General features: G+C 34.5%; 1 protein-coding gene and 1 long non-coding RNA gene across 3 annotated transcripts in view; both read left to right on the top strand.

The window, feature by feature from the left end:
- The first annotated feature begins 9,171 nt into the window (after positions 1–9,171).
- On the top strand, positions 9,172–10,570 carry LOC118196727 (uncharacterized). 2 transcript variants are annotated; one of them, XR_015039435.1, is made up of 2 exons: positions 9,172–9,402; positions 10,245–10,570. It is a non-coding gene; the product is annotated as an uncharacterized LOC118196727 (long non-coding RNA). The 2 variants fall into 2 exon arrangements; XR_004759455.2 differs by having other exon boundaries at positions 9,172–9,431.
- A 6,638-nt stretch (positions 10,571–17,208) lies between these two features.
- The window catches only part of l(2)34Fd (nucleolar protein 10 lethal (2) 34Fd), a 75,870-nt gene continuing 65,868 nt past the window's right edge, over positions 17,209–27,210 (top strand). The window contains exons 1-2 of the mRNA XM_085816145.1: positions 17,209–17,596; positions 17,702–17,838. Of these exons, the coding sequence (XP_085672271.1) occupies positions 17,270–17,596; positions 17,702–17,838 (464 nt within the window). The 5' untranslated portion in view covers positions 17,209–17,269. The remainder of the gene's footprint in view (positions 17,597–17,701; positions 17,839–27,210) is intronic.

The raw sequence follows: 27,210 nt of genomic DNA, 5'->3' as shown, positions 1-27,210 counted from the left end.
GGACCTTGTGACTCTTAGTGAAATAAAGATCCATCATCAATGATAATGGACCATGTTTTAACAAGAGTTATTACTATTTTCAGGAAGCTGACATTTTTTTTAATGTCCATTTTCCTCACATGACAATAATGATGTACTCTGGCTATAATTTGTTTACTGTTTATGAGAGATTGTTGTGGAGCACATACAGTGTAGTCTAGCATGTGAAGTAACAACATTTTTCAAATTTTAGTTGCTAGCACTAGGTTTTTCATGTGATATTCATCAATTTTCTTATAAGGTTGCCTAGACATTGCATTTTCTAACATTTTCAGGTCGACCGGATTTAAAAGTAAATTCCATGAGAAAATTACCTTTTTTAAAGTCACAGTGGTCTAAAGGTCCCAGGCTCACCTCTCTCTCTCTCTCTTTTTTTTTTTTTTTTTTTTTGGGGGGGGGGTAAGTTCATGTTATTAAATTAAATGTTTTACCCAAATAATAGCACTATGTTTTAAAGTAAACTTTTATAGCACACTATATTTTAGTGTGCTCCATCATCATTTTGTAACTCCATCATCATTGACCTGCATTGTAGTATGCGAAACTATAAAAGTATTCTGTATTTATATAACTTGAAATTTTGCATATAAATACAGGATAAGTCTACTGTTTTAAAAATTTTTGTGAAAGATTCTTCTTAAATTCAGAAAGTTGTCTTCAGCTTCTTACTTTGGTTCTCACAATGCTATCAGTTTTGAGGGAAAAAAAGGGGGACTTGCTATTTTTCTAAGAAGGTATTTCTATATCTTGTGTTATATTTAGGATTTTAAAATGGTTCAAATAAATATTTAAATTATGAAGCAAATTCTATTTATATGCATACAAAATTAATTAGGGTAAGTAAAATACATTACTTACCCTAATTAATTAATAATACATTACTTACCCATATAAGACAAGGCATGGCAATACTTCTTCTAAGAATTGCATACTAAAGCAACTATTCCATCCCAACAATTAGCATAAAAGGCCCCAAAATGTTGAGAACATTTTTGCTACCTCCTTATATTCCCCCATAGTTGCAACAGCTTACTATGATTATTAATTAAAAGTGGAATAAATCTAATGTTAGTACTTGCACTTTTTCCTAGCATGTAATTTATTCCCATGCTTATCTTACTTGTATGTTTGTATACTCTTTAGTACATATAATTCATAAATAAAGTGTCAAATAGTTATTTTTAATTACACTAGAACTGCATTTGTGCCTGTTGGAGCAGTATGATAATTATTGAAAGTTATATTCAAAAATCAAAGATTCAACATTGGTTCCATGTAAAAGTTTTCTTTTTCATGCATTCAGTGTTGATCAGTCTTTGCAGTGACAACCAGTCCCAGTTTGCAGTGATCTCATGCTTTAAATTAAGTGCAAAGCAGCATAAAGCTGTTGAGAACTTCACTGCAATAAGAATAATAGCAACATCAACAAAAACTGGGAAGTATACACTATGTCCACCAATATTCTTACCAAACTTTTATTTTCATAACTGTTGGTCGTACACATATATTTCCAGTTGCAAAAATGTTTCAAATGAAGCAAAAATTCTTTTGGGGAGGATATTAAATTTAAAGAAATAAATATTGTAAAAATTATATTTAGCTTTTTATGTGCTCCCTGAACTTGATACTTATGTTGTTAAATTGAAATAAATAATTAAAATTGTTATAAAAAATAAAACACAAAAGGTTTAACACCCATATCATAAAAAAGACATTAAATTTCAAAATTTGCAATTTTTGACGCCATTTTTTAATTTGCATTGAGGAATTGGTTAATAAATAAATTACAATAATTTGAGGTTGACTTTTCCCCCCTTGCATTTCATTCAGTCATATTCTTTGGTGATTTGCTAGAGGCTTGAATTTATAATTTTGTTACATTTATTATGCTGAAAGAATATTTACACAAATGTAAGTTTTCAAACTCTGAAAATATATTGTTAGTATTCTCATGAAGTTTTATTACTTTAGAATCATAATCTAATAATCATGCAAATAAATCATCTAGAAATATTTTTACTTTAAATTATTGCAAGTAATGTTGCTAGTTGATTATGTGCCTATATTGAAGCCTGCCAATGTTTTCTATAATATAAGTTCTGTGAGATTCTGACAATCTCCATTTAAAAAATTGTATGGATCAATATTTTTCACGATGATTTGCACTGAAATACTCGTTATTTGATCTATTAGCAGCAGAACCAATTAAAAAAAATCATACTAAATTTAATTGTAATCATTATTACGTACAGTTATTAATTTCTAGTACAAAGGGGCTTTGTCCCTGAAGGATTATAGTTTTCGTTTTGCGATTTTGCGTTGAAAACTTTGAAAGGCTGTATCACTTTCCAGTTCATTGCCACCAAGTACTATCGCCCTGTATTATATTTGAAGAAATTAAATAATGATGAATCTGCATAAGTGTATGTATGTTTCTAGCATTGTGATATAACAACGGTACTTAGAGCCGTCCAATTTTGAATGACTTAATCCTATTGCGAATATGGGCATCTGAAAGCCGAAATTTGGGATTTGTTTTATTATCGATTTCATATTTTGTAAACCTTTAACGAATTTTTGATTAACCAACTCAACGGTTTAAAGGAGAGCAATGGGAACATTCTAGGAGGGGACTTTTCACTAACTATTAAGAACATATAGTGAATTTGAGTTTTAGAAAGCAGCGCTTCCTTTTACTCTGTATCAGGTGAAGAACATCGGTAAAACAAAAAGACGAAAGTACGAGGGCAATGCCAAAAAAAAGGTCCCCTATATTTTTAGATATACAAAGAACCGTTTATTTTCTATAATTGCTAAATCACTTTAAAGATTGAAGAATGCTTTATTTTTCAACATAATCGCCATTTCAGTCGATGCATTTTTGTAGACGCTGTGGCAATTTTACAATGCCCATGTCATACCAGCTTCCCGCCATGCCCTTCAGGAAGCGTTGAATCATCAACAGTTCAATCTTCAGAAGAATCAACCCATTGCTGTTTGTGGTCTTCTGTCAGTATACGTGGCACCCATCTTGCACACACCTTCCGATATTGCAACTTTTCCTTTAAAATCCTGAGAATGGTGCTTCTGGAAACCTGAGAAACCAAAATGCAGAGAGCATCCAGAGTGATCCTCCGATCTTTACGCATGAGTTCCTCAACTTTCGCGATTGTCTCGTCGTCAATTGATGGCCTCCCGCTCCTATCTTCGTCATGAATTTCAGCACGACCGGCAGTAAACTCTACACCACTTGCGAACGTTTTTGACATCTATGCACGACTGTCCATACACTTCCGTCAATGGGCGGTGAACTTCAACCGGTTTAACGCCTGTTGCGTTCAAAAATCGAATAATTCGCACTTGGCGGTAACGTTTATCAGGAGCTCCATTTCGAATGGTTGTCAAGCCAAGACTGAGCATCCGAAAACTCCAACTTGCTTTATTTGCCGCGATTAACCTGCGAAATTGCAAGTTGTGTTCCGGCTATCGAAACTTGGTGCTTCTAGGAGCGCTGCAGGTAAGGAAATGCCGAACGTAGTTCTCGTGGAGACAGGATAGCAGATGCAGGGTGTGTGACCAATGTCACGTGATGAGCGATAAGACATCTGGTTGGCGATGAGGTATCCAGGCATCGTAGCGCTGTAAATCTGAAGTTTTACAATACATAAAATAGTACTAAATCAGTTCATAAAAGGTGTGTGTTGCAGTCATAAATGCAGAAAATAAAATACGATTCCAAAAAGTATAATAGTATATACAGGAAAATTATAAGTAATATCTTGTGGGCGTGGCTGTGTGTGTCACATGATCATCCGGCTAAGATTTCTAAACATCATTATTTACAAGTCAAATAAGTTTTCAGAGTACTACATACTTAGAAACACAAATTATGTTGGAAAATCCTGGTTTCCACTGAGTAGAAAAGCGGCATATGGACGGAGGTGCCTGTCCTCGTGTAAAATTTCATAGTGAAATAGGTTGAAAATGTCCATATGTTGGCACTCCTTAGCGGCGTCATAAAATGCCGTGTTAGTTCTTCTTAAATATTCCACTACTGTATCCATTTTTAAATCTTCATGGAGACGTTTGTTCTTCACATACGGGTGTGCATTTGTGATAATTCTTAAAAATTGGTTTTGCACAACTTGTAATTTTTGGATTTCACCCTTCGTAGCGGTAGTCCATGCTGGCGAAGCGTACGTCATGATGGGTCGGATTGTGGCTAGATAAATAAGTCGTTTCTTGTCCAACAAAAGTTTTGAATATTTCCCTATCATGGGATATAAACATTTTATGACTTTAATCGCTTTATCCCTGATTTGTTGGATGTGATGCTGCCATCTGAGCTTGTCGTTGATGGTGATGCCCAGATATTTAGCTTTTTTCACGATAGGCACAGCCTCGTTAAAAAGATAAACACTTTGCCTGATCGGAACATTTTTCTTCCTTTTCCTTATGAGTAGGAGCTGCGATTTTTGAGCGTTAATTCGTATCTTCCAATATCCACACCATTGTTCTATGGAGGGAATAGTGTCTTGGAGTTTCCGAATAGCATGATTGATGTTAGCAGACTTCACTGCCAAGGCAGTGTCGTCTGCATAACAGGCTAGCATAGAATTATGATTTAAATGTAATCTCGGAAAGTCTGAAACGTAGAATAGATAGAGTATAGGGCCAGTCACAGAACCCTGTGGAACACCGCTAGTCATTATTTTAGTGCTGGATAATTCATTTTTACAGAGACTCTGAATGTCCGATCCCTGATAAAAGAATGGATTAGCAGAATGAGTTCTCTGTCCAGTTGAAGGTCAATTAATTTAGCAATTAAGCCCTCATGCCAGACGCGGTCGAATGCTTTCGCCACGTCTAGCATGAGTATAGCAACATTAAGTTTGCAGTGCAGAGCTGCACCAGCGAATTCGGTTATTCGGACAAGTTGCTTCGTTGTTGAGAGGTGAGTACGGAACCCAAATTGTTCCGGCGGAAGATGCTGAAAATATGGTTTCAGTCTATTCAGGATAATTCTCTCAAAAATTTTGCCTAAGCCCGGCAGTAGACTAATAGGACGATATCCGTCTGGTCGGGTGTGATCTTTGGCCGGTTTAGGTAGTAAAATAATTTTAGCAATTTTCCAAGGTGTTGGAAAGTAAGAAAGAGCAAGACAAGCATTAAAAATACTTGTCAGGCTGCAGATGATGTTAGGCGGTAAATTTTTAATTGCTGTATTGCTGATTTCATCAATTCCTGGAGATTTCTTTTGTCTCAGGTGTTTGATAATATTAGTCGTTTCAGTAGGAGTGGCATATTTAATCGGAAGTCTGACTGAAGGGGCGTTGAGCCAATCCCTCACTCGTAGGAGGGTCTTTAATTCGAAATCAGAGTCATTTGGCCAATCATTTGGCGAGAACTGTTCTTGGAGGTGTGCTGCGAAGATTTCTGCCTTTTCCTGATTGGAGATGGCAATATTACCTCTGTCATAGAGGGGTCGATTACTTGTGAAGGAAGTTTTAAATTTTTTGATTAAAGACCAGAACGTACTTTCTCTAGAATCCAGATTTAACATTTTATCATCCCTTAGTTCTTCTTTGAAGGTTTTAATGGCCTTCTGAATTTGCTTATTTTTACAATTTATTTCACGTTTAAGTGCCGGGTCCCACGTTAAATGATAACATTTCCTGAGTCTATTTCGCTCTCTCATAAGCTGTCGTATTTTAAGGGGCAGTCTGAAAGCCTTATCACGTTAGTAATTTCAGTACTGGCTTCCTTAATTGCACCTTGAATGCTTTCACTTAAGGCATTAATTACAGTGTTTATGCCTTGTTTGGTATTGAGATTTTGCAGTCGAGGAGGTGAATTTTTCATGATATTGCTGAAGAGATTCCAATTCGTAATTCGCTTAGTAGAGAACTCAGAAGTTTTTGTCACTCCTAATGTTGCGATTACGGGGAGGTGGTCAGAGGACAATTCATGAAATACTTCCATTGCAACGGGGATAGTCGTTGTAGTGACTGCAATGTCTAGTATATCAGAAAATTCAATTCTATTATGAAGCCGCGTGTATTCTGGTGGGGCATGTAGCGCCACCGGATGCTGTAAAATATATTCATGGAGAATTTTACCATTTAGGTTTGTCCGACGACAGTTCCAGTCTATATGCTTAGCATTAAAGTCCCCGGCAGCAAGGGTAGGTATGTCATCCGGTAGAATGCTATTTAGAAAATTATCACATAGTCTATTCGTTGGAGGGTTATACACAGCACAAAAATTGATGTTATTAAACACAGGAAGAACGACACACACAGTAGTTTGCTCACAATTAAAATTTCTTGAATCAGATATAAGACAAGATGCATAATTACGTTTCACATATATTGCCACACCACCACCTCTGTGTGAAAGTCTATCACAGCGGTATGAATTATAATTTGCAATTCTCAGGCGTTGGCATGGTTTTGCATGAGTCTCTGATATGATTGCAATGTCAATATCATACTCACTTAAAATATGGTGCAGTTCAGTAATTTTGGTGGGTAGCCCGCAGGCATTCCATATCATTATTTGTACGGGAGTACACTTTTTCATGTAATTAGCCATTAACAGGGGCTGCAGGAGTATGATCTTGAGATACGTATGATTTTGCCATCAAAGTAAATCCAGTTTCTTTTAGAGCAGAGACAAGCATACGTAGCTCAGCTGCAACTTGTTTTGCTTCAGTTAGAAATTCAGGAGCGAGGCTGGTGTTTAAAGCTTGTGCATAAGTTTTATTATGCACTACCCGATCAGAGAACGTTTTCACAGCCGGAGTGGTTTTGGGTTTTGGAAAACGCACACATAATCTGTAGTTAGCTGTATGACCTAGCTCATGACAATTGGCACATTTAGGCGGAGTTGCCTTGTCACAGTTAAATGATTCATGAGGTTCACTGCAACGAACACAACGTGGTTCGTGATTGCAGTGCGATTGGGCGTGATGGAACCCTTGACAGCGATAACACTGCAAGGGTCCCTTACGGCCACGGTATCTCTCAACACTAATCTTCATTCCCAGCACAAATTTTAACTGGTGTATCTCCTTGTTTTTCTCCTTGCGGGTGAGAGTAACGAGAAACAGGGGAAGCTTAATAACTTCTCCGTTACGCCTGATAGTGAGTTGGTTGACCCGCACGACGTCGAGTCCATGTTCTTTTAGATCCATCATAATTTCGTCAGGGTCCATGTAAGACGGGAGGTTACGTATCACAGCTTTTATATGTTTAGATTCGGGAAGCGCATAGCAGTGATACCTGATGCCTTCTTCTTCTAGCACTTTTACCATTTCCCGATAAATGGTGGGCAGTTTCACTTTAATCTTGATTCCGTCCTTCATGTTTTCTCCATAGAAATCGTGAAGAGAAAAATTCTTATTATTAAACAGCGTTTTTAAGGCATTCCATGTGAATCTGCTGTCTTTGATTATAATCGGCGGCAGTTTTCTCACACTGTTGAACGGAGCGTTCTGATTGGTTGGAGGTATCTGCACTGGGGCGGGGTCTGTGTCCATATTCTGTTGCGGAATGAGATCAGAAACAGGGGGAGACTTTGGAATTTCAAGAGCAGTTGCAACAGCCAGGGGTGCAACAGCTTTTTTCGCAGGTTTTCTGGTGCGTCTGGTTCTGTATCCTTTGGGTTCTCCATCGGAGTCAGAGCTGACATCTAAAGCCTTGTTTTTTGTAAAGTCCTCATCCGACCTGGCGGGACTCTCAGCACGTCGAGCGTTGATTTTTGGGAGAGGCGGGAAGCCAGGGTTGTCATCAGTTTTGGTCTCAGCACGGTCGTCCAGTGTTCTGGGGTTCACAAATTCCTGGTCAGCAAGAGCTCGGAATTTTTTGAACAAATTCAGGTCTCTTGTTTCTTCAGGGGTAAGGAAACCTTTGTCTTCTTGACGGAGTTCCAGCTGAGTAATCTCAGCTGCAATGAAGTCCAGGAAACGTTCCATGATGCCGGTTGATGAAGTAGTGAAATGCAGAAAGTCTATGCTTAAAAAGCACAGGGTAAAAGCAGGTCGTTTTACAGCATACTAAACATAGTGGTTTGCATGCTGACCTGAATGCACAACCGAGAAAGCACAGCAGTTTCTCAGTCACAATAGTCAAACTCAGAAAAACGAGAGGTTAATACTGCAGAACAGCGAAAACGCAGAGCGAGGGGACGACTGAGCATCCGAGCGAAGCGCCTGCGTTCTTATGTGGTAGCGAAGAAGGCACTACTCACAACAGTGTTGCCAACAACCGTATTAAAACTTTCTCTACGTCCCCAAAAAATTGGAGACCTTTTTTTTGGGATTGCCTTCGTAAAAGTCAAGTGGCCGCCATCAGTCGACAAATAAGATGAGTTTCCGGTCGAAGGTTCAAATCAGTGAACTGAAGAATCTAGTGTGAGTAATATCAAATGGATATTTGTGCTTTTCTCCGGGAAATGGAGAACATCTAAGAGAGTTGATGCAGTTGTTAGGATGAGTGAGAACTGAATAGAAGAAATTTCTGGCAAGTTTTTGAATATAATCCCGAATTGTTTCTACTTTGAGATCACGGTGGATATACGAATTTGTAATGAACCATAGCGCGTTGATAATGTCTCCGAGTGCTTTGTTTTGAAGAACTTGGATGTGTTGAAGGTGAGTTTTGGCAGCGTGGCCTCAGACAGGACTAGCATAGAGTAATGCTGGTCGAAGTATAGATTTATGTAAGAGGAGTTTATTAAAAGCGGGCATATGACTTCTTCTGCCAAGAAGTAGGCGCATAGTTGCAAGCGTGATATTAATCTTTTTACATTTTTCCTGAGATGAACTTTTTTATTCTAAACATATGCTCATTTTAAAATTATTTTGCGACATTGCTGTTTTATGACTGAATTTTATGGTTTAAGAGCGAAGAACATTATACTTAATAAATAAAGGTAACACACAAAACGTTAAAGAAAATACCTTTGGAATGTCTTTTATTTATTTATTTATTTATTTTTTGATTTTTTACGGGGGAAAAGATTTGAAGTCTCTATGGTAAGAGATAAATAAATATCTTTGCGATCTTTTTGACACAGTGCGCAGATATTGAAATAGTATTAATGCGCATCACATGGCTCGCATATGGACCAATCCAATTGCACTCTCTACCAGAGATCTGTTGGATGCATAGCGAGTGGCGGTCACATTAATAACAGACTTGATCCTTGCCTTCCCCCTGTCTGAAATTTCGCCATAGATTGCGCCAAAGGAGTTTCATTTTCCCGCCAGAAAATACGGAGGTTCGATTTTGAAAAAGGCTATCTGTGAAATCTTCCAGGGGTAATTGAAAATTATCTCAACACATTTTATTGAAAAAGGCAGTACGTTTACTTAATTTCTTCTGTTTATGGTAAATTTATGCATTTGCTTTCAATTTCTTTTTATTGATGTTCGCAATTGTTTTCGACCTAAGGTTGATAAAGAATAAATCTGTACACTGTTTTTCGTCAACAATTGTAGCTGTTTTCTGATAGTTGTAAATCTAGGTAGATGAATTTTGTTTTATGTAAGCTCATTTAATTTTTAAATACACACTTTATTGTGTCAATATATATGTTGATGTATGCTTATTGAGTATGTATGCTTGGGTCTTTTGATGTATGTTCAGTGATTATGAACCTAAATTGGTTAATTTAGATAAATTTCAGATGTTTAATATTTTAATTTAAGGATGTGTTTGATAAAATTTATGAATGAGGATTACATCTGCAAATTTTTGGATTTAAGTTGCATTTAGAACAGTAGTTACTTTATTTATAATCAAACTATTTTATTTTTATATATGAAAAATTGTCTTTAATTTTTTATATTAGAAGTATTAAAATTGTGAAATTGTACATTTTGGGATAAATTTATCCATTAAAAATATATATCTGATTTTGAATTCATTGGCCCTCTAAAAGAATTAAGTGTACAAATAATTTACTATTAGATTTAAAGTCCATGCACTATATATATTAAAATATATTTTTTATCTTTGTTGCTTTTTTTTTATTACTTTAATGGGCACGTTATGAAAATAGTGTATAGGGAGATTAAATATGAAATACCTTATTAATATTTTTAGAAATTTTATGCATTACATCTATAGGTATCTTTAATTATTACTTATCTGCTCCTATCAGTTATTTACATACTTCCTTTTTCACCCTTTATATTTTAGGTCTGAACAACTATATGCAAGTTTTATGTAAAAACAGAATCGGATCTAGAAAAGCATTTAAGAAGTACTCGTTTTGTAAAACAGTTCATATATCCTTGACCTCAGCTGGAACAACTGAAGTTTAAATATGACTTTCAAGAGATTAATAAAATGTGCCTCTGATCTCAATACCTCACCAAGTGACTGCTCTCTTCAGCATATATACAAGACTATTCTTCAGAACGCGTTGCCAGTTTTCATTTGTCATGATAATTAGTATCTAATTATATTATTGTATATATTACATCATCTGTAATATTTCATTAATAAATTATTCCAAAAGTGAATATTTGAACTGCTTAATTCATATATGCACCTCATTTAATATACTGTAAAATTTTCTCTGTGTTCACAGTACTTTCAGAAACTTAGACAAATATTATAAATTTAATTTTATCAGTACCCTAGAAATATTGAAAAACTGAATATATGAAATGTGCATGAGATTCTAGTCTTGATTTCTTCATTTAATACCATACATAACTTATCACAAAAGCTTAATATGTAGTATTAATAAAAAATATGTACAGTATTTTTATCACTTAAGACTATTCTGTAGCTTATTGAATCAACTGCTTGGACTAGTAATTTATTTTGATGGCTTCTTGCAGTAGTTTGAGGTGAAAAAGTTTACTTTACTATTTATCACAATTATTGCTATTTCCTCAAAAAAATAATTCATTTTCAAGTAAGATAAGGCTGTACCTTATTCATACAGGTTGAAGCAAGACTGGCACCTTTGCATTCAAGTAGGTATTATGGGGCCTTGCTGATTGCTAAACTCCACTCTAAATGGAATTCCGATGGTCTCCTGCCCCTCATCCCCTACCACCAACTTCTTGAGATGATTTTAGCTTGCTTTGTGTGTTTAGTGATCCCTTACCACACAGACACTATGCTTACAATCATCCATGCCTTCTCCAGGATTCGAACCTGGGCCCTTTGGTAACGGCAGTCAGCATCACTAACTACTAGCCTGTTTGGTCAGCACCTTATTGACACAAGTACAGGTTGAAGCAAGGCTGGCATTCAAGTAATCATATTAAGTATTGCTGAGCCTTGCCAACTGTCAAGTTTCCATCCCGAATTAAGTTCTGAAGGAAATCATCCCAGGTTGCAGTACGAGCCAGCCTCTCAAGACCAGTTCACCATGTACTTTGAGTGCATCCTTGCTATGTAGGGGCACTCAAGATGAATACAAACATTCATGCCTTTTCAGGGATTTGAAATTGGGCCCTTTGGTACGACAATCAGCATCATTAACCACTATCGCATCTGGGCAGCATGTTATTGACACAGTGAGATAACCATCTACCTGAATGATGGTTTATTACATTGTTGGATTGGTCAACATTACTTAGCACTATTTAAAGATCGCCGCAGAGTTCTCCCAGCATAATGCCCAATGATTTTTTTTTTTTTTTCTTTTGTGAATTATGTAAAAGATAATGTTTATATTCCCTACTGTCAGTTATAACTGCTGTAGTTACCATCAGCTAAGAAATATTACAGTATGTGTGAGCTGAGTCAGAGTATTGCTTGAATATGTATCATGAAATAAAGAGGAATGCACATAAAGCATTTAAAATCTCATCACTAATATTTGAAAGACATTTACTTCACTGCAAACGTTCTATGAATTATAGAATTTAGAAACCAAATAAATCATGTAAAATAAGGCTGTATTACACACAAATAACTTCTATTTTATTTATTTTTTACAGATATAATTTATTGACTATCTTATAAACATTGTCTTGAATTTGATGTTAAGTAAAAATACAGAGGGTATTGACATATTTTTAAGATTATTTTTGAACCATTTTATTAACGTTTGAAATGTAAATATATATATTATCGAAATGTACAATCTGATCACCTTTCTTTGTGGACTTTATGCTTTCCGTAACAGAAGGAATTTTTGCAAAACAATTTAATATTATTGCTTTCTATTTCTCCTTAATTACTTTTCAATCAGCTGTAACCCATTAATATGAATATTTGTATTTAATACATGGTAAAATTAGATTTACTTATATTATGGAAGCCCTTTTTTTTTGTATGATTTATCACCACCAGATATTTTAATTCATATTCCTAATTTATATATATTCAGGGTTGCAAAAGCATTTTCTTGAGTAAGTAGGATCACCAAGTTCAGAGATCTTGTCTTAGAGTATAAAAAATGTAATAAATTTTTTACATTTTATTTGCCTAAAATTTTCCAGAACGTAAATATTTAAAACAAGAGCGTGAAGTATGACTTCAGTTTTTGTGAAAACCATATGCTATCCAGACTAGAGGGTATTTCCTCATTCTTATTTATTATATGTACATAATATGTGTGTATCTTCTGTACATTTACACCAAAATTAGTAAATTCATTGTTATGGAAATCTCATTAGTGCATGTAATGTCTAAGTAAGCACTTACTAGATTCATATTTACTAATGCGATGGTATACCATTTAAGTCACCAAATTTTAAAAAATCTGATTTGGATACCACATGACTTCTTTCTATGGCGTATTAAATTATGTACTTTTTTTGCTGCAACAATAAACTGATGCTAAATATTGTTAGATATTTACAACAATAAACTGATATTAAATATTATTGGATATTTACAACAGTAAACTGACATTAAATATTGTTAGACTAACTACATAGACATTATTAAGATTTCGTTAGTTGACAAAGATTAATTTTTTTAAATTTAATACTGCTAAGACATAATAAATTTTATTTAAAACACTTCTGTGGTTAGAAGTACATGACTACGACCAATGATTGCAAAATATAAAGGCTGGGGAAGTACTTTCAAGCCAGGTAAACAGGCATGTGTATATACATATATACATACATATTCAGTTTTGCTCATTGCAATAGAAGCAAGGAACACAACTGTATGTATAGCAGTCCTATATACAGTCAAATGTCGTTAATCCGGACTCGTTGGGACTTCGGCAATTCTGGATTATAGATCATCAGTTTAAATCTGGTAAGATGGCATGCAGAAATTATAAAATTAAAAATATTAAACCATAATTTATGAAATAAAGAACAATTATGATCTAAAGGGTATCAAAATTTACAAAAAAAAAAAAAGCTTAATATTTATTTGTTTACTTTATTAAACATTTCTTTCAATGTAAGTTGTTTAAGTTGCTTCGTTTTATGTGATAATACTTTCTCTTTAATTCTATAAACAGACATAATTTCTTCTTCAGTTGCAAAGTTCCGCTGTTAAAGTCCCATAATTGCTGTGTCGAGAATACCGACTAATTTGTCAATCGAAATTTTTTCGTTTTCAATAACCTCTGTATCACTTTCTTCTTTATCGGAAGCGAATTATAATGACGAGGAATTTGATTTATATCATATCAAAGACGGAGTACATCGAGATGAAATACTGCATTTAGTAAGGAATTATAAGCCAAATAAAATAAAAACATCTGCCCTGAAGATAAAGATAGTGCTGTTAGATCAACTTCCAATTCATTGCATGCCGCGGCGTTAAAGATAAACAAATGTTAAAGTTTAGATAAACAAAGGATATGCCTATATCCATTTTTTGTAGCAATTCCACTTTTTGTTTAATGAACTTCGAAACATACTTTTGCTTTGTAGATCCTTTATATATTAGTAAATATATATCGGAAATTCTATTTGACGTAATCGAAAGTTCAAGCTTACTTTTATAAAATTGCTCTAACAGTCTGCAAAAAATAATAAGGCGGATCCAATTCGAAGATTCAGGAACAGTGCAATCTGCAACATTAACTGAATTAGATAATTTTAGCTTAGCTTATACCATCCGTTATACATTCAATGGGCAAGCGTAAACGTATTGCGCGCATGCGCACACGCATATTTGCAGCCGTAAAAGTCTTACGCGCATGCATGAACGCGACGCTTGGGCAGAAAGTTTGTAGCTTTGAGGTCCGAATTAACGACTTTTGACTGTACAAAATTTTAATGTCCTGTGGCTAATCAGTTTTGAGTTCTGTAAGATACATACTATGTACGTGCAGACATCATGAAAACTTCTCCTTCAATATGCCATTTTACATTCTGCTTTGGGAAAAAAGAGGAAATATATAATAATAATTTCTAAAGCAGCCTATGAGGTAAAATAATATCTGATGTCATATGTTAACTGAAGAAATCATGTAACTGCAACAGGTCTCTGCCCATACTAGAACTGAAGATTCAAAGAAAATTCAACGACAGAAAAACCACAGGCTTCTGAATTTAATGCCAGAGGTCATTCAGTAATTATAGGATTAAGAATCAATCACACATAATTCAGGAATGAAAATCAATCCAGAAGGCACAAATTTTAATGCTAGGAATTGCCCAAACTGAATTCAGTCCTTATCTAAGTGTGCCATGCATCATTGATATTGCCTCATAGATATCCCATAGAAAAATGTACTTTTTGGATATAATTAAAAATATATAAGCATTAGTTAGTATTGTCATATGAGCATTATAGACTGGTTTCATTCTTTGATGGATACAACATCCAAACCTGTAAATTTTTTAATTTATTATACATTCTTCATATTATACTGAGATAAGTGTAATAATTTGAGCAATTATTTTAAGTTTTATTGTTAGCAATATTTCCTGATATAAATTTAAATGGTGGAATGGCTAAAGTTTTGAAATATTGGTTTAGCATTAATTATATTTTGGCAAAAAAATGGGCTGGCTCAACTTTGTCCTTTTTACATTCTGCCTAAAAAGTCTTCCACAAATGCCTTTATTCTCAATAGAAATATAAAGCGCTTTATCATATTCCAATCTAATCTCATCTTAAAATAATTACCAAAAGATTATTACAGTGGTGTAGCTAGGGTGGGGCAAGGAGGTGCATCTGTCCCTGGGTGTAGCATCCAGGGGCGCCAAACTGATGTTACGAAATTTTAGAATGAAATGTTTTTCATTCTTGGCACACAGAAAGGGGTGCAAGATCTTTAGCTGTCCCTTGGTGCTGAAAAACCTAGCTACGCCTCTGGGTATTATAAAAATGGTTTATGAAGAGATATTGTGCAAAACCTTTAGCAATTTAAAATGAATTCTAATATTAAAAATGTTTTAAAATAATATTTATTAGTTAGACTAGGGTTTCTCATTTGAGTTGATGAATTTTTAAAGGGGCTCTATGATGGTCAATGATTCAATATCCAAATATGCAATGACAATTGATCAGCACAATCAAAATCCCACTGACTGTAAAAAAAAAAGTATTAATAAAAAAATATAATTAATTTTTAAATGATATAAAACCTTATATACAAATAAATCAAGTCATATTCAAAACATATGAGTGCACTAAGTTTGGTAATTTATAAATCATCCGAGAGAAATATCCCAAAATTAAAGATGTTACCAAACCAATATTATAGAATTTTTTTTCCTGTTACCTACTGGAGAGAAGCTTTAGTCAAGTCAATAATTTTCTACACTAAACAAGAAATTAGCTGAATATGTCTAAATGAGCTGATTTAAGAATTAAGCAGTTTTATGCCAAATATTAAAAAAAAAAAAAAAAAAAAAAAAAAATATTTCAATACATCAAGTGCAGCCATTACATTTATTAAAATTGAATTTTGGGGCAATTAGAATCTGTGATTTTGCATCTTTTGCAAGTTTATTTTGCATCTTGTTTATATCTCTAAAATTCAAAATAATAAGAATTCAAATAATAATAAAGCATAAACCTAAAAAAAAAAAAAAAAAAAAAAAAACAGTTTTTTTCTCCAAATCTTTTATGCATATTTTTAGTCTAGTTCTATAATCTTTAAGCTATGTATGCACAATTATTTGTATTGTTATTATGTTGTATGCTATATATTATAGAGAAAAATATAAAAGGCTTAATGAAGAAAAAGGCTGGGAATCCTTAATTTAAACTATAAATTTTTAAAAAAGTACTCTGCTTTACAGGGCTCATTCTTGGTACTTTCAGATGTTATGCAATATATATATATAAGGAATAAAATCTTATGGAAATATGTGTGGCTACTTATATTAATTTATCTGCAGAAAAAAAAAAAGTAAACTACAAAATTATCTACAATCAAAATAAGCTTAATTGTGCAGAAAAATATAGTTTTTCATGAACTGAAATTAAACAGAGTGTTTAAAAAGTTCTAATAATGTAAAGTTCAACTTATTGAGGAAAGTTAATATTGTATTTGAGTTCTGCATGTTAGTGTTTATAGAAATCAGAGGTGTGCTCTGATTTCTATAAACATGTTTCTGACTGCATTCAGAAACGTATAGTGTTCAGAAATGTATGTATACAAAATGTATATAATATATTTTGATTTATTATCTATACATACAAATCATGCATATTTACTTCCTGAATGTAGTTTATATTTTCTGTTTGGTTTACTGTAACATACATACTGACATAAAATTTTGATTGAAAAAAGGTTTCCAAGTTTACTACTCAATACATGAGTAATTTTTTCTTTCAGGTAAACGATTCTTTTTTTTCTTTTTTTTTTTTTTTTTATTTACTTTATTTTCATACGAGTTTATCACTATATGAGGAATAAACCATAAACTAATCATAAGCATCTTCAAAAGTTTGTTAATTTTCTACACTATTTTTCTTTTCGAAACGATATTTAATGTCCTCTGACATAAACAGCCTGAAATTTTCAAACAATTTTTTGGATTAAAGGGTCTAACGATGAGGATAAATAACATTAATTAAAAGAAAATTATATAATCTACATATAAACTTAGTACGAATCATTCATTTTCTCGGCAATGCTTACTCGTTTTCCTAAATAATTGAAATTATTTTCTTTGCGATAAAGCGCCAAATATGACACATTTAAAGTAACCCTATATTTTTGCGCATGCGCAGCTGAACTGTTATCATGGGGAAAAGCTCGGAATAAGTCTGTATTTAACGTCGCGTAGCGAGTGGTGCTGACCGCATGTTTTCTGTTTTGGTTAAAGATGCAGGTAACAAATTCAAATAATGTTAAAATTTATAATCTTAGTCACGGCAAATCGCTTCCAGAATGGCTTTCAGAAAGGAAAAGACGAATGCTACAGAAGAAAGATGTAGACATAAGACGTCGTATAGAACTTATACAGGATTTTGATATGCCTGGTGTCAGTACTGGGATAAAAATTTCACGCGATGGGAAATTTATCTTAGCTACTGGCGTGTACAAACCACGTGTGAGATGTTACGATGTAAATAACTTATCTATGAAGTTTGAGCGATGTTTTGATGCTGAAGCTGTTCAATTTGAGCTACTTTCAGACGACTATTCCAAAGTAACTGATGTTTTTAGTATTTTCTCTGCTCTAATTTACTGCTTTGTTCACCTATTACATGTTAAAATAATTACTGTTTATTAAAAATTATTATTATTTTTTTAGATAGTTTTATTGCTTTGTGATCGTACGGTTGAATTTCATGCTCAGTATGGTGGATACTACAAAACGAGAATTCCAAAATTTGGACGGGATGTTGTGTATCATCATGAATCTTGTGATCTTCTACTTGTTGGTGCAAGGTATATATTTTACCGTTATCTTGTAGAATTACAATTTAGAGCAGATGTGACAAACTGGCTATAGTCCAACTTTGTATGTTTGCTTGAAACAAGTTTAGATTGTTTGATCGTAGCAAATTTTTCAATGTGTTTGTGTGAAGAGTGTTTAGTTAGTTTGATTGTAATGGCTAGACTGGAGATTACAGGCCAGTTGCCAAGTGAAGCCAAATCTGCCAACCTCCCATTCTTTTGGTGTAATGAAAATGGTTAGGGTTTAAGATTACAGTTTATAGTATTTAACCAGGCTTTTTAAATATTCATCATTTTACTATGCTTCTCAAGGATAGTGTGAGCAAAATGGCTGGTGTCAAAAGAGTCGAACGTGTGGATTTTGCTTATTTGATTCGGTTGCAAGATAAGGGCGAAAGATGATGCATGAATTATGGTTTGATTTCGAATAAGTATGAATTTCCTAAGTGTAAAAATACTATGAAATTAGCTGAAAGGAAAGATGTGACAGATTTGTGTGAATGGAGGTATTGTGTGTCCGTTCCTTCCAAGCACGAGATCAAAAGAAGTGTGAGAAAGGGCTCTTGGTTTTCCAAGGGATGAATAGCTGTGAGTCTGATCCTTTAACTAGCACTTTTGTGAGGTCAGAAATACACGAATCAGTTTATTATGGATGTGTTGCATGTGAGTGACCGCATTGTGGTAGACTGGAAGATGTTTTGTAGAGAGGTGTGTGTAGATGTGCTTGCGAGAGAATGATGTACTTGGAGGGTGGTTGAAATTGGTGAAAGTAAGTTTTGAAAATAAAAATATCATTGTGGAAAGTGCATGGAGGGTAAATGGATATTTGGAGGTATTGAATGTTGAGTGAGTAAATATTTTTTCATGTAGTTGAAGAACGAACAAAAGAATGCCTGTTGAAGATTCCAAAATATATATGTATATTTTGCAGGGATCTATTATTATTTCAGACTGTTGCAAGTCATATGATTGCCTCAGTGATGAGGGATTCATGCACTTTCATGTAAATCAGTCTTATTTTTAAGGATCTTGAGATAGGTGCTCATACGAATTTAATTGAGGGCACGTGGAATGCGATCAAAAAAAGTTTGAAGGGTACTTGGCAGGTGAAAGATGAATTTTATTCATACCTGTCCGAGTATATGTGGTAGGGGAAGTGTGCTCATTTTTCTACCATCGGTTCTTAGAATTTCTAAGAGCTATTAAGATTGTTTATCTGTCACAATCATAAGATGAGTAACTGGGAAAGGTAAGATTAATTTTTATGACTTTTTCATAAGATTTAATAAACTTTCTAAATTGAATAATACAGATTTAGATTTAAACATAAATCACAATGAAAGTAACTGTCATTAGACATAAGTACATTATATGTGATTGAGCACGTGGTTGAAATATGTGCAACAATTTGAATTTTATCTTCATTGTATTGTTACATTTTAGTATAGATATAAACAAATGTGAGTTTGTACTGTTTATTATAAATAAAACTTTATTGTAAAGTATAAATTACGTAGTTAAAACTGTTAAACCACTTTTTTTAAAGTAAGACTCATGTTTCAGTGGATCGAGATTTTGAATTTTATTTTAATTTTTCTTCTGCATTTTAAAAACGTTTTAGCTTATATATGAATCATTGTTTTTCTATTATTTACTGCTTATTACAATTGCTTAAATTTTGTGATAAAACATTGTACTCCCTTTTGCTAATATAATGGTATATGATACAGTGCAGTCTGAAATTTGGACATACAATATCCGGAATGATCTGAAATCCAGATGTCAAAGCCACCAGCAACTATTTTTTAATAGTTTTTTAAAGATTTTTTTTGGGAGTGTTATGCTTTACGTATGCACATTTAATACCCCCCCCCCCATAATAAAACATGTGGAGAGTCCCGATTCTTAATTTCTCTTTGGCACTAAATAAAATTTGTTATTGAAGATACAATCATTTTAGCATAAATTTGTGTGATCAATAATTTGGCTTAGCTGCATATCCACTTGGCATACATCTCAAACTGAAACATTCTGCATAAACATTGCAGATTTTACACCTACTAATGTTTTATATCCCTGACACCAAGCTGATGAACAGTGTTTATTATATTTTGCTTTCCTCACTGCATGTTTATTAACACATGACAACTTGAATAATGGCTCAGGCAGTGATGTGAGGGCCCACCAGCGAGCGGTAAAGTCGCTGAACACTGGTAGTTCGGTCCGAGGTTCGAATCCCGCGAACGGGCTGGCTGCATGGCCGTTTTCGTGGTTTTCCTCATGTGTAACGTGTATACGAGCCAGTTTCCCTTAGAAAGTCCTCCACGAAGGCATCCCTCCTCTTCGGCAGATAGCCCTCGAGGCTTTGCCATACTCACACACACACAGGCAGTGATGCCTAAACAATTTTTTTTATATTAGTAATTGAGTAACAAAGAGTATGGTAGCCCTTTCTGTTGGCATTACGCTTGGTGATTATTATTCAAGTTAAATGCGCTAAGAAATGTTGACGAGGAAAAATTTCTTTTCATATGCTAAAAATAGATTTTTGTTAATGATACTCATAGGCGAAAAGATTACATATAATGCTATTTGAATTAAGAATAACTGATTTGTTATTCACATTAACCCAGAACTGCCGCCAAAGCTTGTATGGCCGCACCAGGCAGCAAAATTTAGGGAAGGCAACATTTTTGGAATTTAGACAAACACCGAGCAACAAACTAAAGGGATGATGAAGTATTTATAATTTAAGGAAAGCACTAGGAACAAAATTTAGGGATGCCAAAAATTTAGAACTCAGGGAGGCACTTGGTAGCAGAATTTGGGATCTGGAGAGACTGCATCAGGCCTTAAGATATCTAGCGCTGGCCCTCGATAAGTCTTAAATATATGTAGAAATTTCTTTTTTCTGGATTCAGATAAGCCTTAAGCATTTGCCAGAAAGAGAAATAAGTATAATAAATAAGTAATGCAATTCAGGGTTAATTGTCTCTGTGTGCAATAGAAGGAAGACAGAATTTAGTGGAACAACTTGTCCTTTGTCACGACTGTTATGATACATAGCCAATAACGTATAGCAGACGCTATTAAACTAGGCTAAAATTATACTTTATTGATTCCAAAGAATTTCAGTTGATATATGCAGGTCATTCAAATGAAAATGGCACTACAGTCGATTTAAGAAATAATTTAATGATATAAAATAAATTAGTATACAAAAGAAAGAAGTAATACAGATGTAACAGATAGGCTGAACAAAGTCATCTTGTAGGTTGAAACGAGTGTCCCAGCAGTGAATGAGACAATGAATACCGTCGTTGAAGAAGCTCCAGGGTTAGTTGTGAAACCAATTTTCAATGGACCTCTTTATCGTCGGTAAATCGCCGTCCTTTCAGAGGTGTTTTGAGTGGACCAAAGATGTGGTAGTCACATGGCAAGAGGTCCAGGCTAAAATGGGAATGTTTGAGTACCTCCCAGCAGAATTGCTATAACAATGTTTGGCACTCTACAGTCACGTGAGGAAGAGCATTGTCATGCAAGAATATAACTCCGCGTGACAGCATGCCACGTCAGTGGTTCTTGACATTCTGTCTCAGTTTCTGTAATGGGGCACAGTATGTAGTAGCAGTTACAGTCGTGCCCATAGGTAGCCATTCAAACAGAAGTGGGCCATCGACGTCAACGAAGCTCGCTAACATGACTTTACCAGCTCTAGTACATGTGTGAGCTTTCTTTCGGCATGAGGACGAAAAATGTTGCCATTTCCATACTCATGCTTTTGGTGGTTGGATCAAAGTGATGGCACCATATTTCATCATCAGCAATGATCCTTGAAAGGAATTCGTTCCCTGTTTTGTGGTACGGCATAAGGTGTTGCATGGAAACAGACATGCGATGAATCTTCTTCTCCTGTGTCAAATGTTTTGGCACCCACTGTACACAAACCTTCCGGTATCGCAACCTTTCACACAGTATTTTGTGCACACTTCCTATGCTTGTAGACATTTCCTCTACTATTTCTGGAGTGGAAGCACCTAATAGGTGGTCATCGTTACCTCCTAAGAAGGGATAGAAAGTTACAACCCTGTCTTCTATGGGATTTGAACTCTGACCCAGTGCTACAGTAGTAAGAGTCACTAACCGCTTATACCTGCCAGGCAGCCCTTTCTTATGCATTTCAAAGCAGTCGCGGACACTTAACCGACATCAGTTAGCCGACAAGACATTTAGCCTACAGGGACAGTTAGCCGACACGGACACTTAGCCAACAGGGACAGTTAGCCGACATGGACGCTTAGCCGACACGAACACTTAGCCGACACAACACTTAGCCGACATGACATTAAGCCGACAATGAGTCTCGCTCTTCCCAATGTATTTAAATTCCTAATACTTTCACATTTTATTACTACTTTGCTCAACACATCACACTACTTTCGTTCTCGTATGAATTCGTTTCTCTTCTCCCACTAATGAAATTTCCTTTCCCTGTGAGGAAGTAGAGTGATTCGCCCTACTCCTCGTCACACTGGAAAAACTTTTTTTATTTAAAATGCTATTTACACCCTATACAATTACAGGTTAGGCATCACATATTTATTACAGATTACTACAATTACAGGTTAGGCATCGCATACTTATTAATCTGGGATAGTACTCCAGCACGGGAATTCGTACCTCGTGGCCTGATTCCAGAAGTAGGTTTGGTTTATGTAATTACGTAAGCCAAGTGGCTATATGCATAATGGGAGGAATGTCTTTGTGGATGACTTTCTAAGGAAAACTGGCTCATATACATGTTACTCAGGGAGAAAACCATGAAAACACAAATGTAGCCTGTCCGTTCGCCGGATTTGAAATTCAGAACAAACTGCCAGTGTTCGATGACTTTACCGCTGGGCCTAACAGAAATAGAGTGACCATTTTGCTTATATATAACTAGTCTCTTCCAATAAAAATTGCCTTTTTAGGCTAGAACTTTATAAATGCATTCAGGAAAATGGGCACCAAAAATTTCTCTATTACCATGTAGCTACAACAAAAACGTGAAAGATAAGGAATGAAAGAGAAAAAAAAAAGGTTAATGAAAAGTAAAATGAAAATGTATACATTTTTAATAGATATTGAGAAAGTTACATTTTATGAGAATAACATGAAACAATATAACATATTATATTGAAAATTACACATCGGGACTTTCAAAACAGAGTACATAATATTATCTAGTTGCATGACTGATCTAGTTAAATCTAGCTTTGATAGATGGCACCACATTACGGTGACTTTTCAGGATGTCTCACTTTGCTCTGCCCTGCTTGGTGCTTCTCCTTCTGCAGAATCCTCCGATTTCTCTTCGGGGATTTTCCAATGTCCAGAATTTCATATCAGCAACGTTTTCAATATATGAATGTAGTTTTTGAGAATAGAATTGAGTTATGAATGAAATAAAACCTTAAAGAATATTTTACTTCTAAATTAAACATAATGCACCAGTTTAGTGCTATAAACATTAACCTAAGTATTTTAAGAGAGAGGCGTGATCAATAAAATGTTACAGAATTTTTATCTCAAGTATGGTGGCATGAACAGCCCATTACAGAGGTCAATAATTAATACCTTTGCTTGTCTTAATGAACTTTTTTTTAATTGTTTCTAATAACAAAATAATATATATTTCGAAACTAACCCTTCACCACCATATGTTTCTATAAAAAGTATAATTCAAGAATAACAGTAATTTTTATTGCATTATTTAGATTTTTCATGACGGCATGGAAATTTTATTTGTGGGAGGAGCAAAACAATTTTGTAAGGAAAAGAATGTAACATGATGTATTGAGTAAAATAGCAATGAAACGTAAAGGTATTAGAAATTTGAAAGCATTTGGAAGAGCGAGATTGGAAAATTAATATCGTTAAGTAAACAAGAAAAATTATTAATGATGTGAAAGTTTTCAAAAGAACCCAATAAATTAAATGAAGAAGCTTTATGAATAATTTTTGAAGATCCCAAATGTAATTAAGTAACCTTCGTACTTAGCTAATTTTTTTTTTTCCTTTCGAAATTTAATTCATAGTTTCTGACGAGAAAATTTCAGCGCTTTTTCAGTTTGGCCAATATACACCAAAGAGCACGATACATATCAAACAATGCTAAATTAACACAGTAGAGTAATTAAAAGCACATATGAGATATATAAGAATCGAAAAATGAATTTTACTGATAGGTGAAAAAATAACTTAAATATTGAACTTATGGAGAGGTCAAGAAATTTTGTAATTGATAGTAAGTTTGGGTAGAGTAGACTTTAAGGTACCTCTTGTATTATGGCAAAGTTGTTGTTGAATTTATCACCAAGTTGTTGTTTCATTTATGGTAGCCTGAGTAGTTGAATGTTATGGAAACCCTATTGTGACGTAATCAGGTGCATGATTCTGGGAAATTTTGAATCATGGGATGTTTTGTAAGCGTTTTTGTGGTGTGTGTTAAAACCGTTTAGATGGATTTGAATGGGTTTGTAGGAAGAAAGGTTCAGATGGTCACTATGTGAAGCGTTCGATCAGAAAGAGTACCTGGTTTGAAAAAAGTCATTTGAGTATGGTTGATATTTTGATTTTTACGTGGCTCTGGGTGTACGAAGCGAACTCGAAAATCATGGTAAGTGAATATTTGCTTTTGGTAGTGCTTAAATGTATAACATGTTTTTCCTTTTTTATGTTATTTTATTTTTTGGTTTAAAATGTATTTTATTGAGATTATGTATTTTTTGTTTGCCTATATTGTAGACTTTGGTGCTCCTTTGACTTTTTAAGTGAAAATACGTCGATGTGTACATGGACAAAGTAAAGGGAGTGTGCAATGCAAGTTTGTGCAATTCTGGCATTCTTTTTTAAGTGAAAATAGGTCGATGTGTACATGGATAAAGTTAAAAGAGTGTGCAATGCCATTTTTGTGCAATTCGGGGATTTTTTTAAAGTGAAAATAGGTCGACGTGTACATGGATAAAGTCAAAGGAGTGCGCAATGCCATTTTTGTGTGATTCAGGGTTTTTTTTTTCAAGTGAAAATAAGTTGATGTGTACATGGATACCGAGTTTGTGCAATTGTTTGTCTTGTTATTTTGGCTTTGCAAGCCAAAATAATGAGTCAAAGCGTTGCACAAAATCGGTATCCATGTACCGCCAAGTTTCGTCAAGGGGTACCCTAAACTATACTTTTACCGTAAGTTAAAATAATTATTAGGTATGTACCTGTTAAACGTCACTGTATCCTGTTGACTAAATGTCTTGACAGTTAAGTGTCTCGTAGCTAAATGTCCTGACAGCTAACTCTCTGTGTCGGCCAAATGTCCTTTCGGCTAAGCGTCCTTGTCATCTAAATGTTCCGTCGGCTAACTGTCCGTGTCAGCTAAGTCCTAAACCTGTCGGCTAAGTGTCCGTGTCGGCTAAATGTCCTGTCGGCTAAGTGTCCGTGTCGGCTGAGTGTTCATGTCGGCTAAATGTCCTGTCGGCTAACTGGTGTCGGTTAAGAGTCCCATCAGCTAAGTGTCACGGACCTGTTTCAAAGGCCTTATTGAATCATATTCTTTTAACTTACACAAAAGACTTTCTTATTTGTGCTTATATTTCACATTGTTCCCATAAATCAGAAGATTCTAAATCATATGCTGGAAAACTAGGGAATAAAATCCACAAGGGGTAGAAATAAAAGAATAAATATGCTATATGCAATATTGTGAGATACAAAATATACATTTTTAGTATTGTTACATTTATTTTTTACGAACAGGTTCGTGGATTTGGAGTGAATAACGACAATAGCACTTGGTGAAGTATCAAATACACACTTCATATGCTTATAGACATTTCCTCCACTATTTCTCAAGTGGTGATTCACTGATTCATTTTTATGTCTACATCTAAAACTGCTTCCTAGGTGATTACCATATGGACCAGGTCGTGGCCTGCCCTCAGTACTGCTGCTTCCACTATGAAAATCCCTACATCATCGGAATACCGATCTGTGTTTCATATACTCCATATCATATGCATTTTGCATTTGACGATAGATTTCAGAAGCATTCTCATTGTCTGCTGTTAAAAATTGCATGACCGTGTGTTGACACAGTTTGGAGGTAATCATGATGTGAATATAGCAAATTGCACTGTTCCTTAACTTTCTGATATGATCAAGCTTGTTATTTTTGCAGGCTGTTATTATTACAGCAATTTTATGAAAATTAAAGTTTTAAATTTTGATTATGTCAAAAAGAGTTTCTTAAAAGTATATCCCTCTCAAAATTATGCGAGGAGTATGGCAATGGAAAGTCAAATGTATGACATAAGGAACTTTTTGAATGTTTTGTGGATTCCGACACCCCACTTGCAATGAATAACAGAAAAATTATTTGTTACACTAAACGTGATGATCATGACAAAGTGGTGATTGAATGGGTTAGACAAGTGTTGCAGTGAGGATGTGCTAATGACTCAAGCCAAAATATTTCATGAAGAAATAAACTTAAAAACTGAGTGTGCATATTCAATAGGTTGGTTAACAAAATTTAAAAATTGCCATAATATAAGATAATTAAAAATTTCATGTTAAAACGCTTCAGTTGACACTCAAGTTGCTGAACTATTTGCAGATGAATTCCCTGAACTTGCTAATAATGAAAATTTATCTCCAGAACAAATTTACAACTCTTATGAAACTGGTGTTTTCTGGTAATATGTACCGCAAAATATTTTGGCAACCTCTACATAAAAGGCTCCAACTGGTGTTAAAGATTCAGAAGCGAGACGAACAATTTTAGCATGTGCAAATGCGGCAGGAATGCCCAAGTGCAAACTTTTCATGATCGGAAAGAATACATGACCTCGAGCATTTAAAAAAGTAAAGATTTTCCCCATTATATATCGTGCAAATAAAAGAGTATTGATGACACAATCATTAATGAATGATTGGTTTGAAAATCATTTCATACCTGAGGCTTGGCAAGTTAGTTTACCTGATGATGCAAAAATTGTCCTGATTTTAGAGAGCTGTGCGGCTCATATTTCAGTTAAAGTTTTAGTGAAAGGTAATGTGTTCTCCAAATTGTATGTCCATCATTCAGCCTATGGGTGTTGGAATAGTGCGTGTGTTGAAATGCAAATATAATGTAGCATTTTTAAAGTCCATGTTGAATTTCTTGAATAATGGTAAGACTATTCAAGAATTTTTGAAATACTTTAGCATAAAGTCTGCTGTGTGGAGCATCTCAAGATCGTGGAAGGTGTGCCTCTAGATACTTTAAAAAATTCCTTGGCATAATTTATGGCCAGCTACTATATTTCATGGTGAGGATTTGCTGATGAT

The sequence above is a fragment of the Stegodyphus dumicola genome, chromosome 1, assembly GCF_044657685.1.
Source record: "Stegodyphus dumicola isolate Sdum_Otavi_A_Nest chromosome 1, ASM4465768v1".
NCBI classification, from domain to species: domain Eukaryota; kingdom Metazoa; phylum Arthropoda; class Arachnida; order Araneae; family Eresidae; genus Stegodyphus; species Stegodyphus dumicola.
The sequence above is the reverse complement of the archived record's forward strand: the minus strand, read 5'-3'. Positions and strand labels throughout refer to the sequence as shown.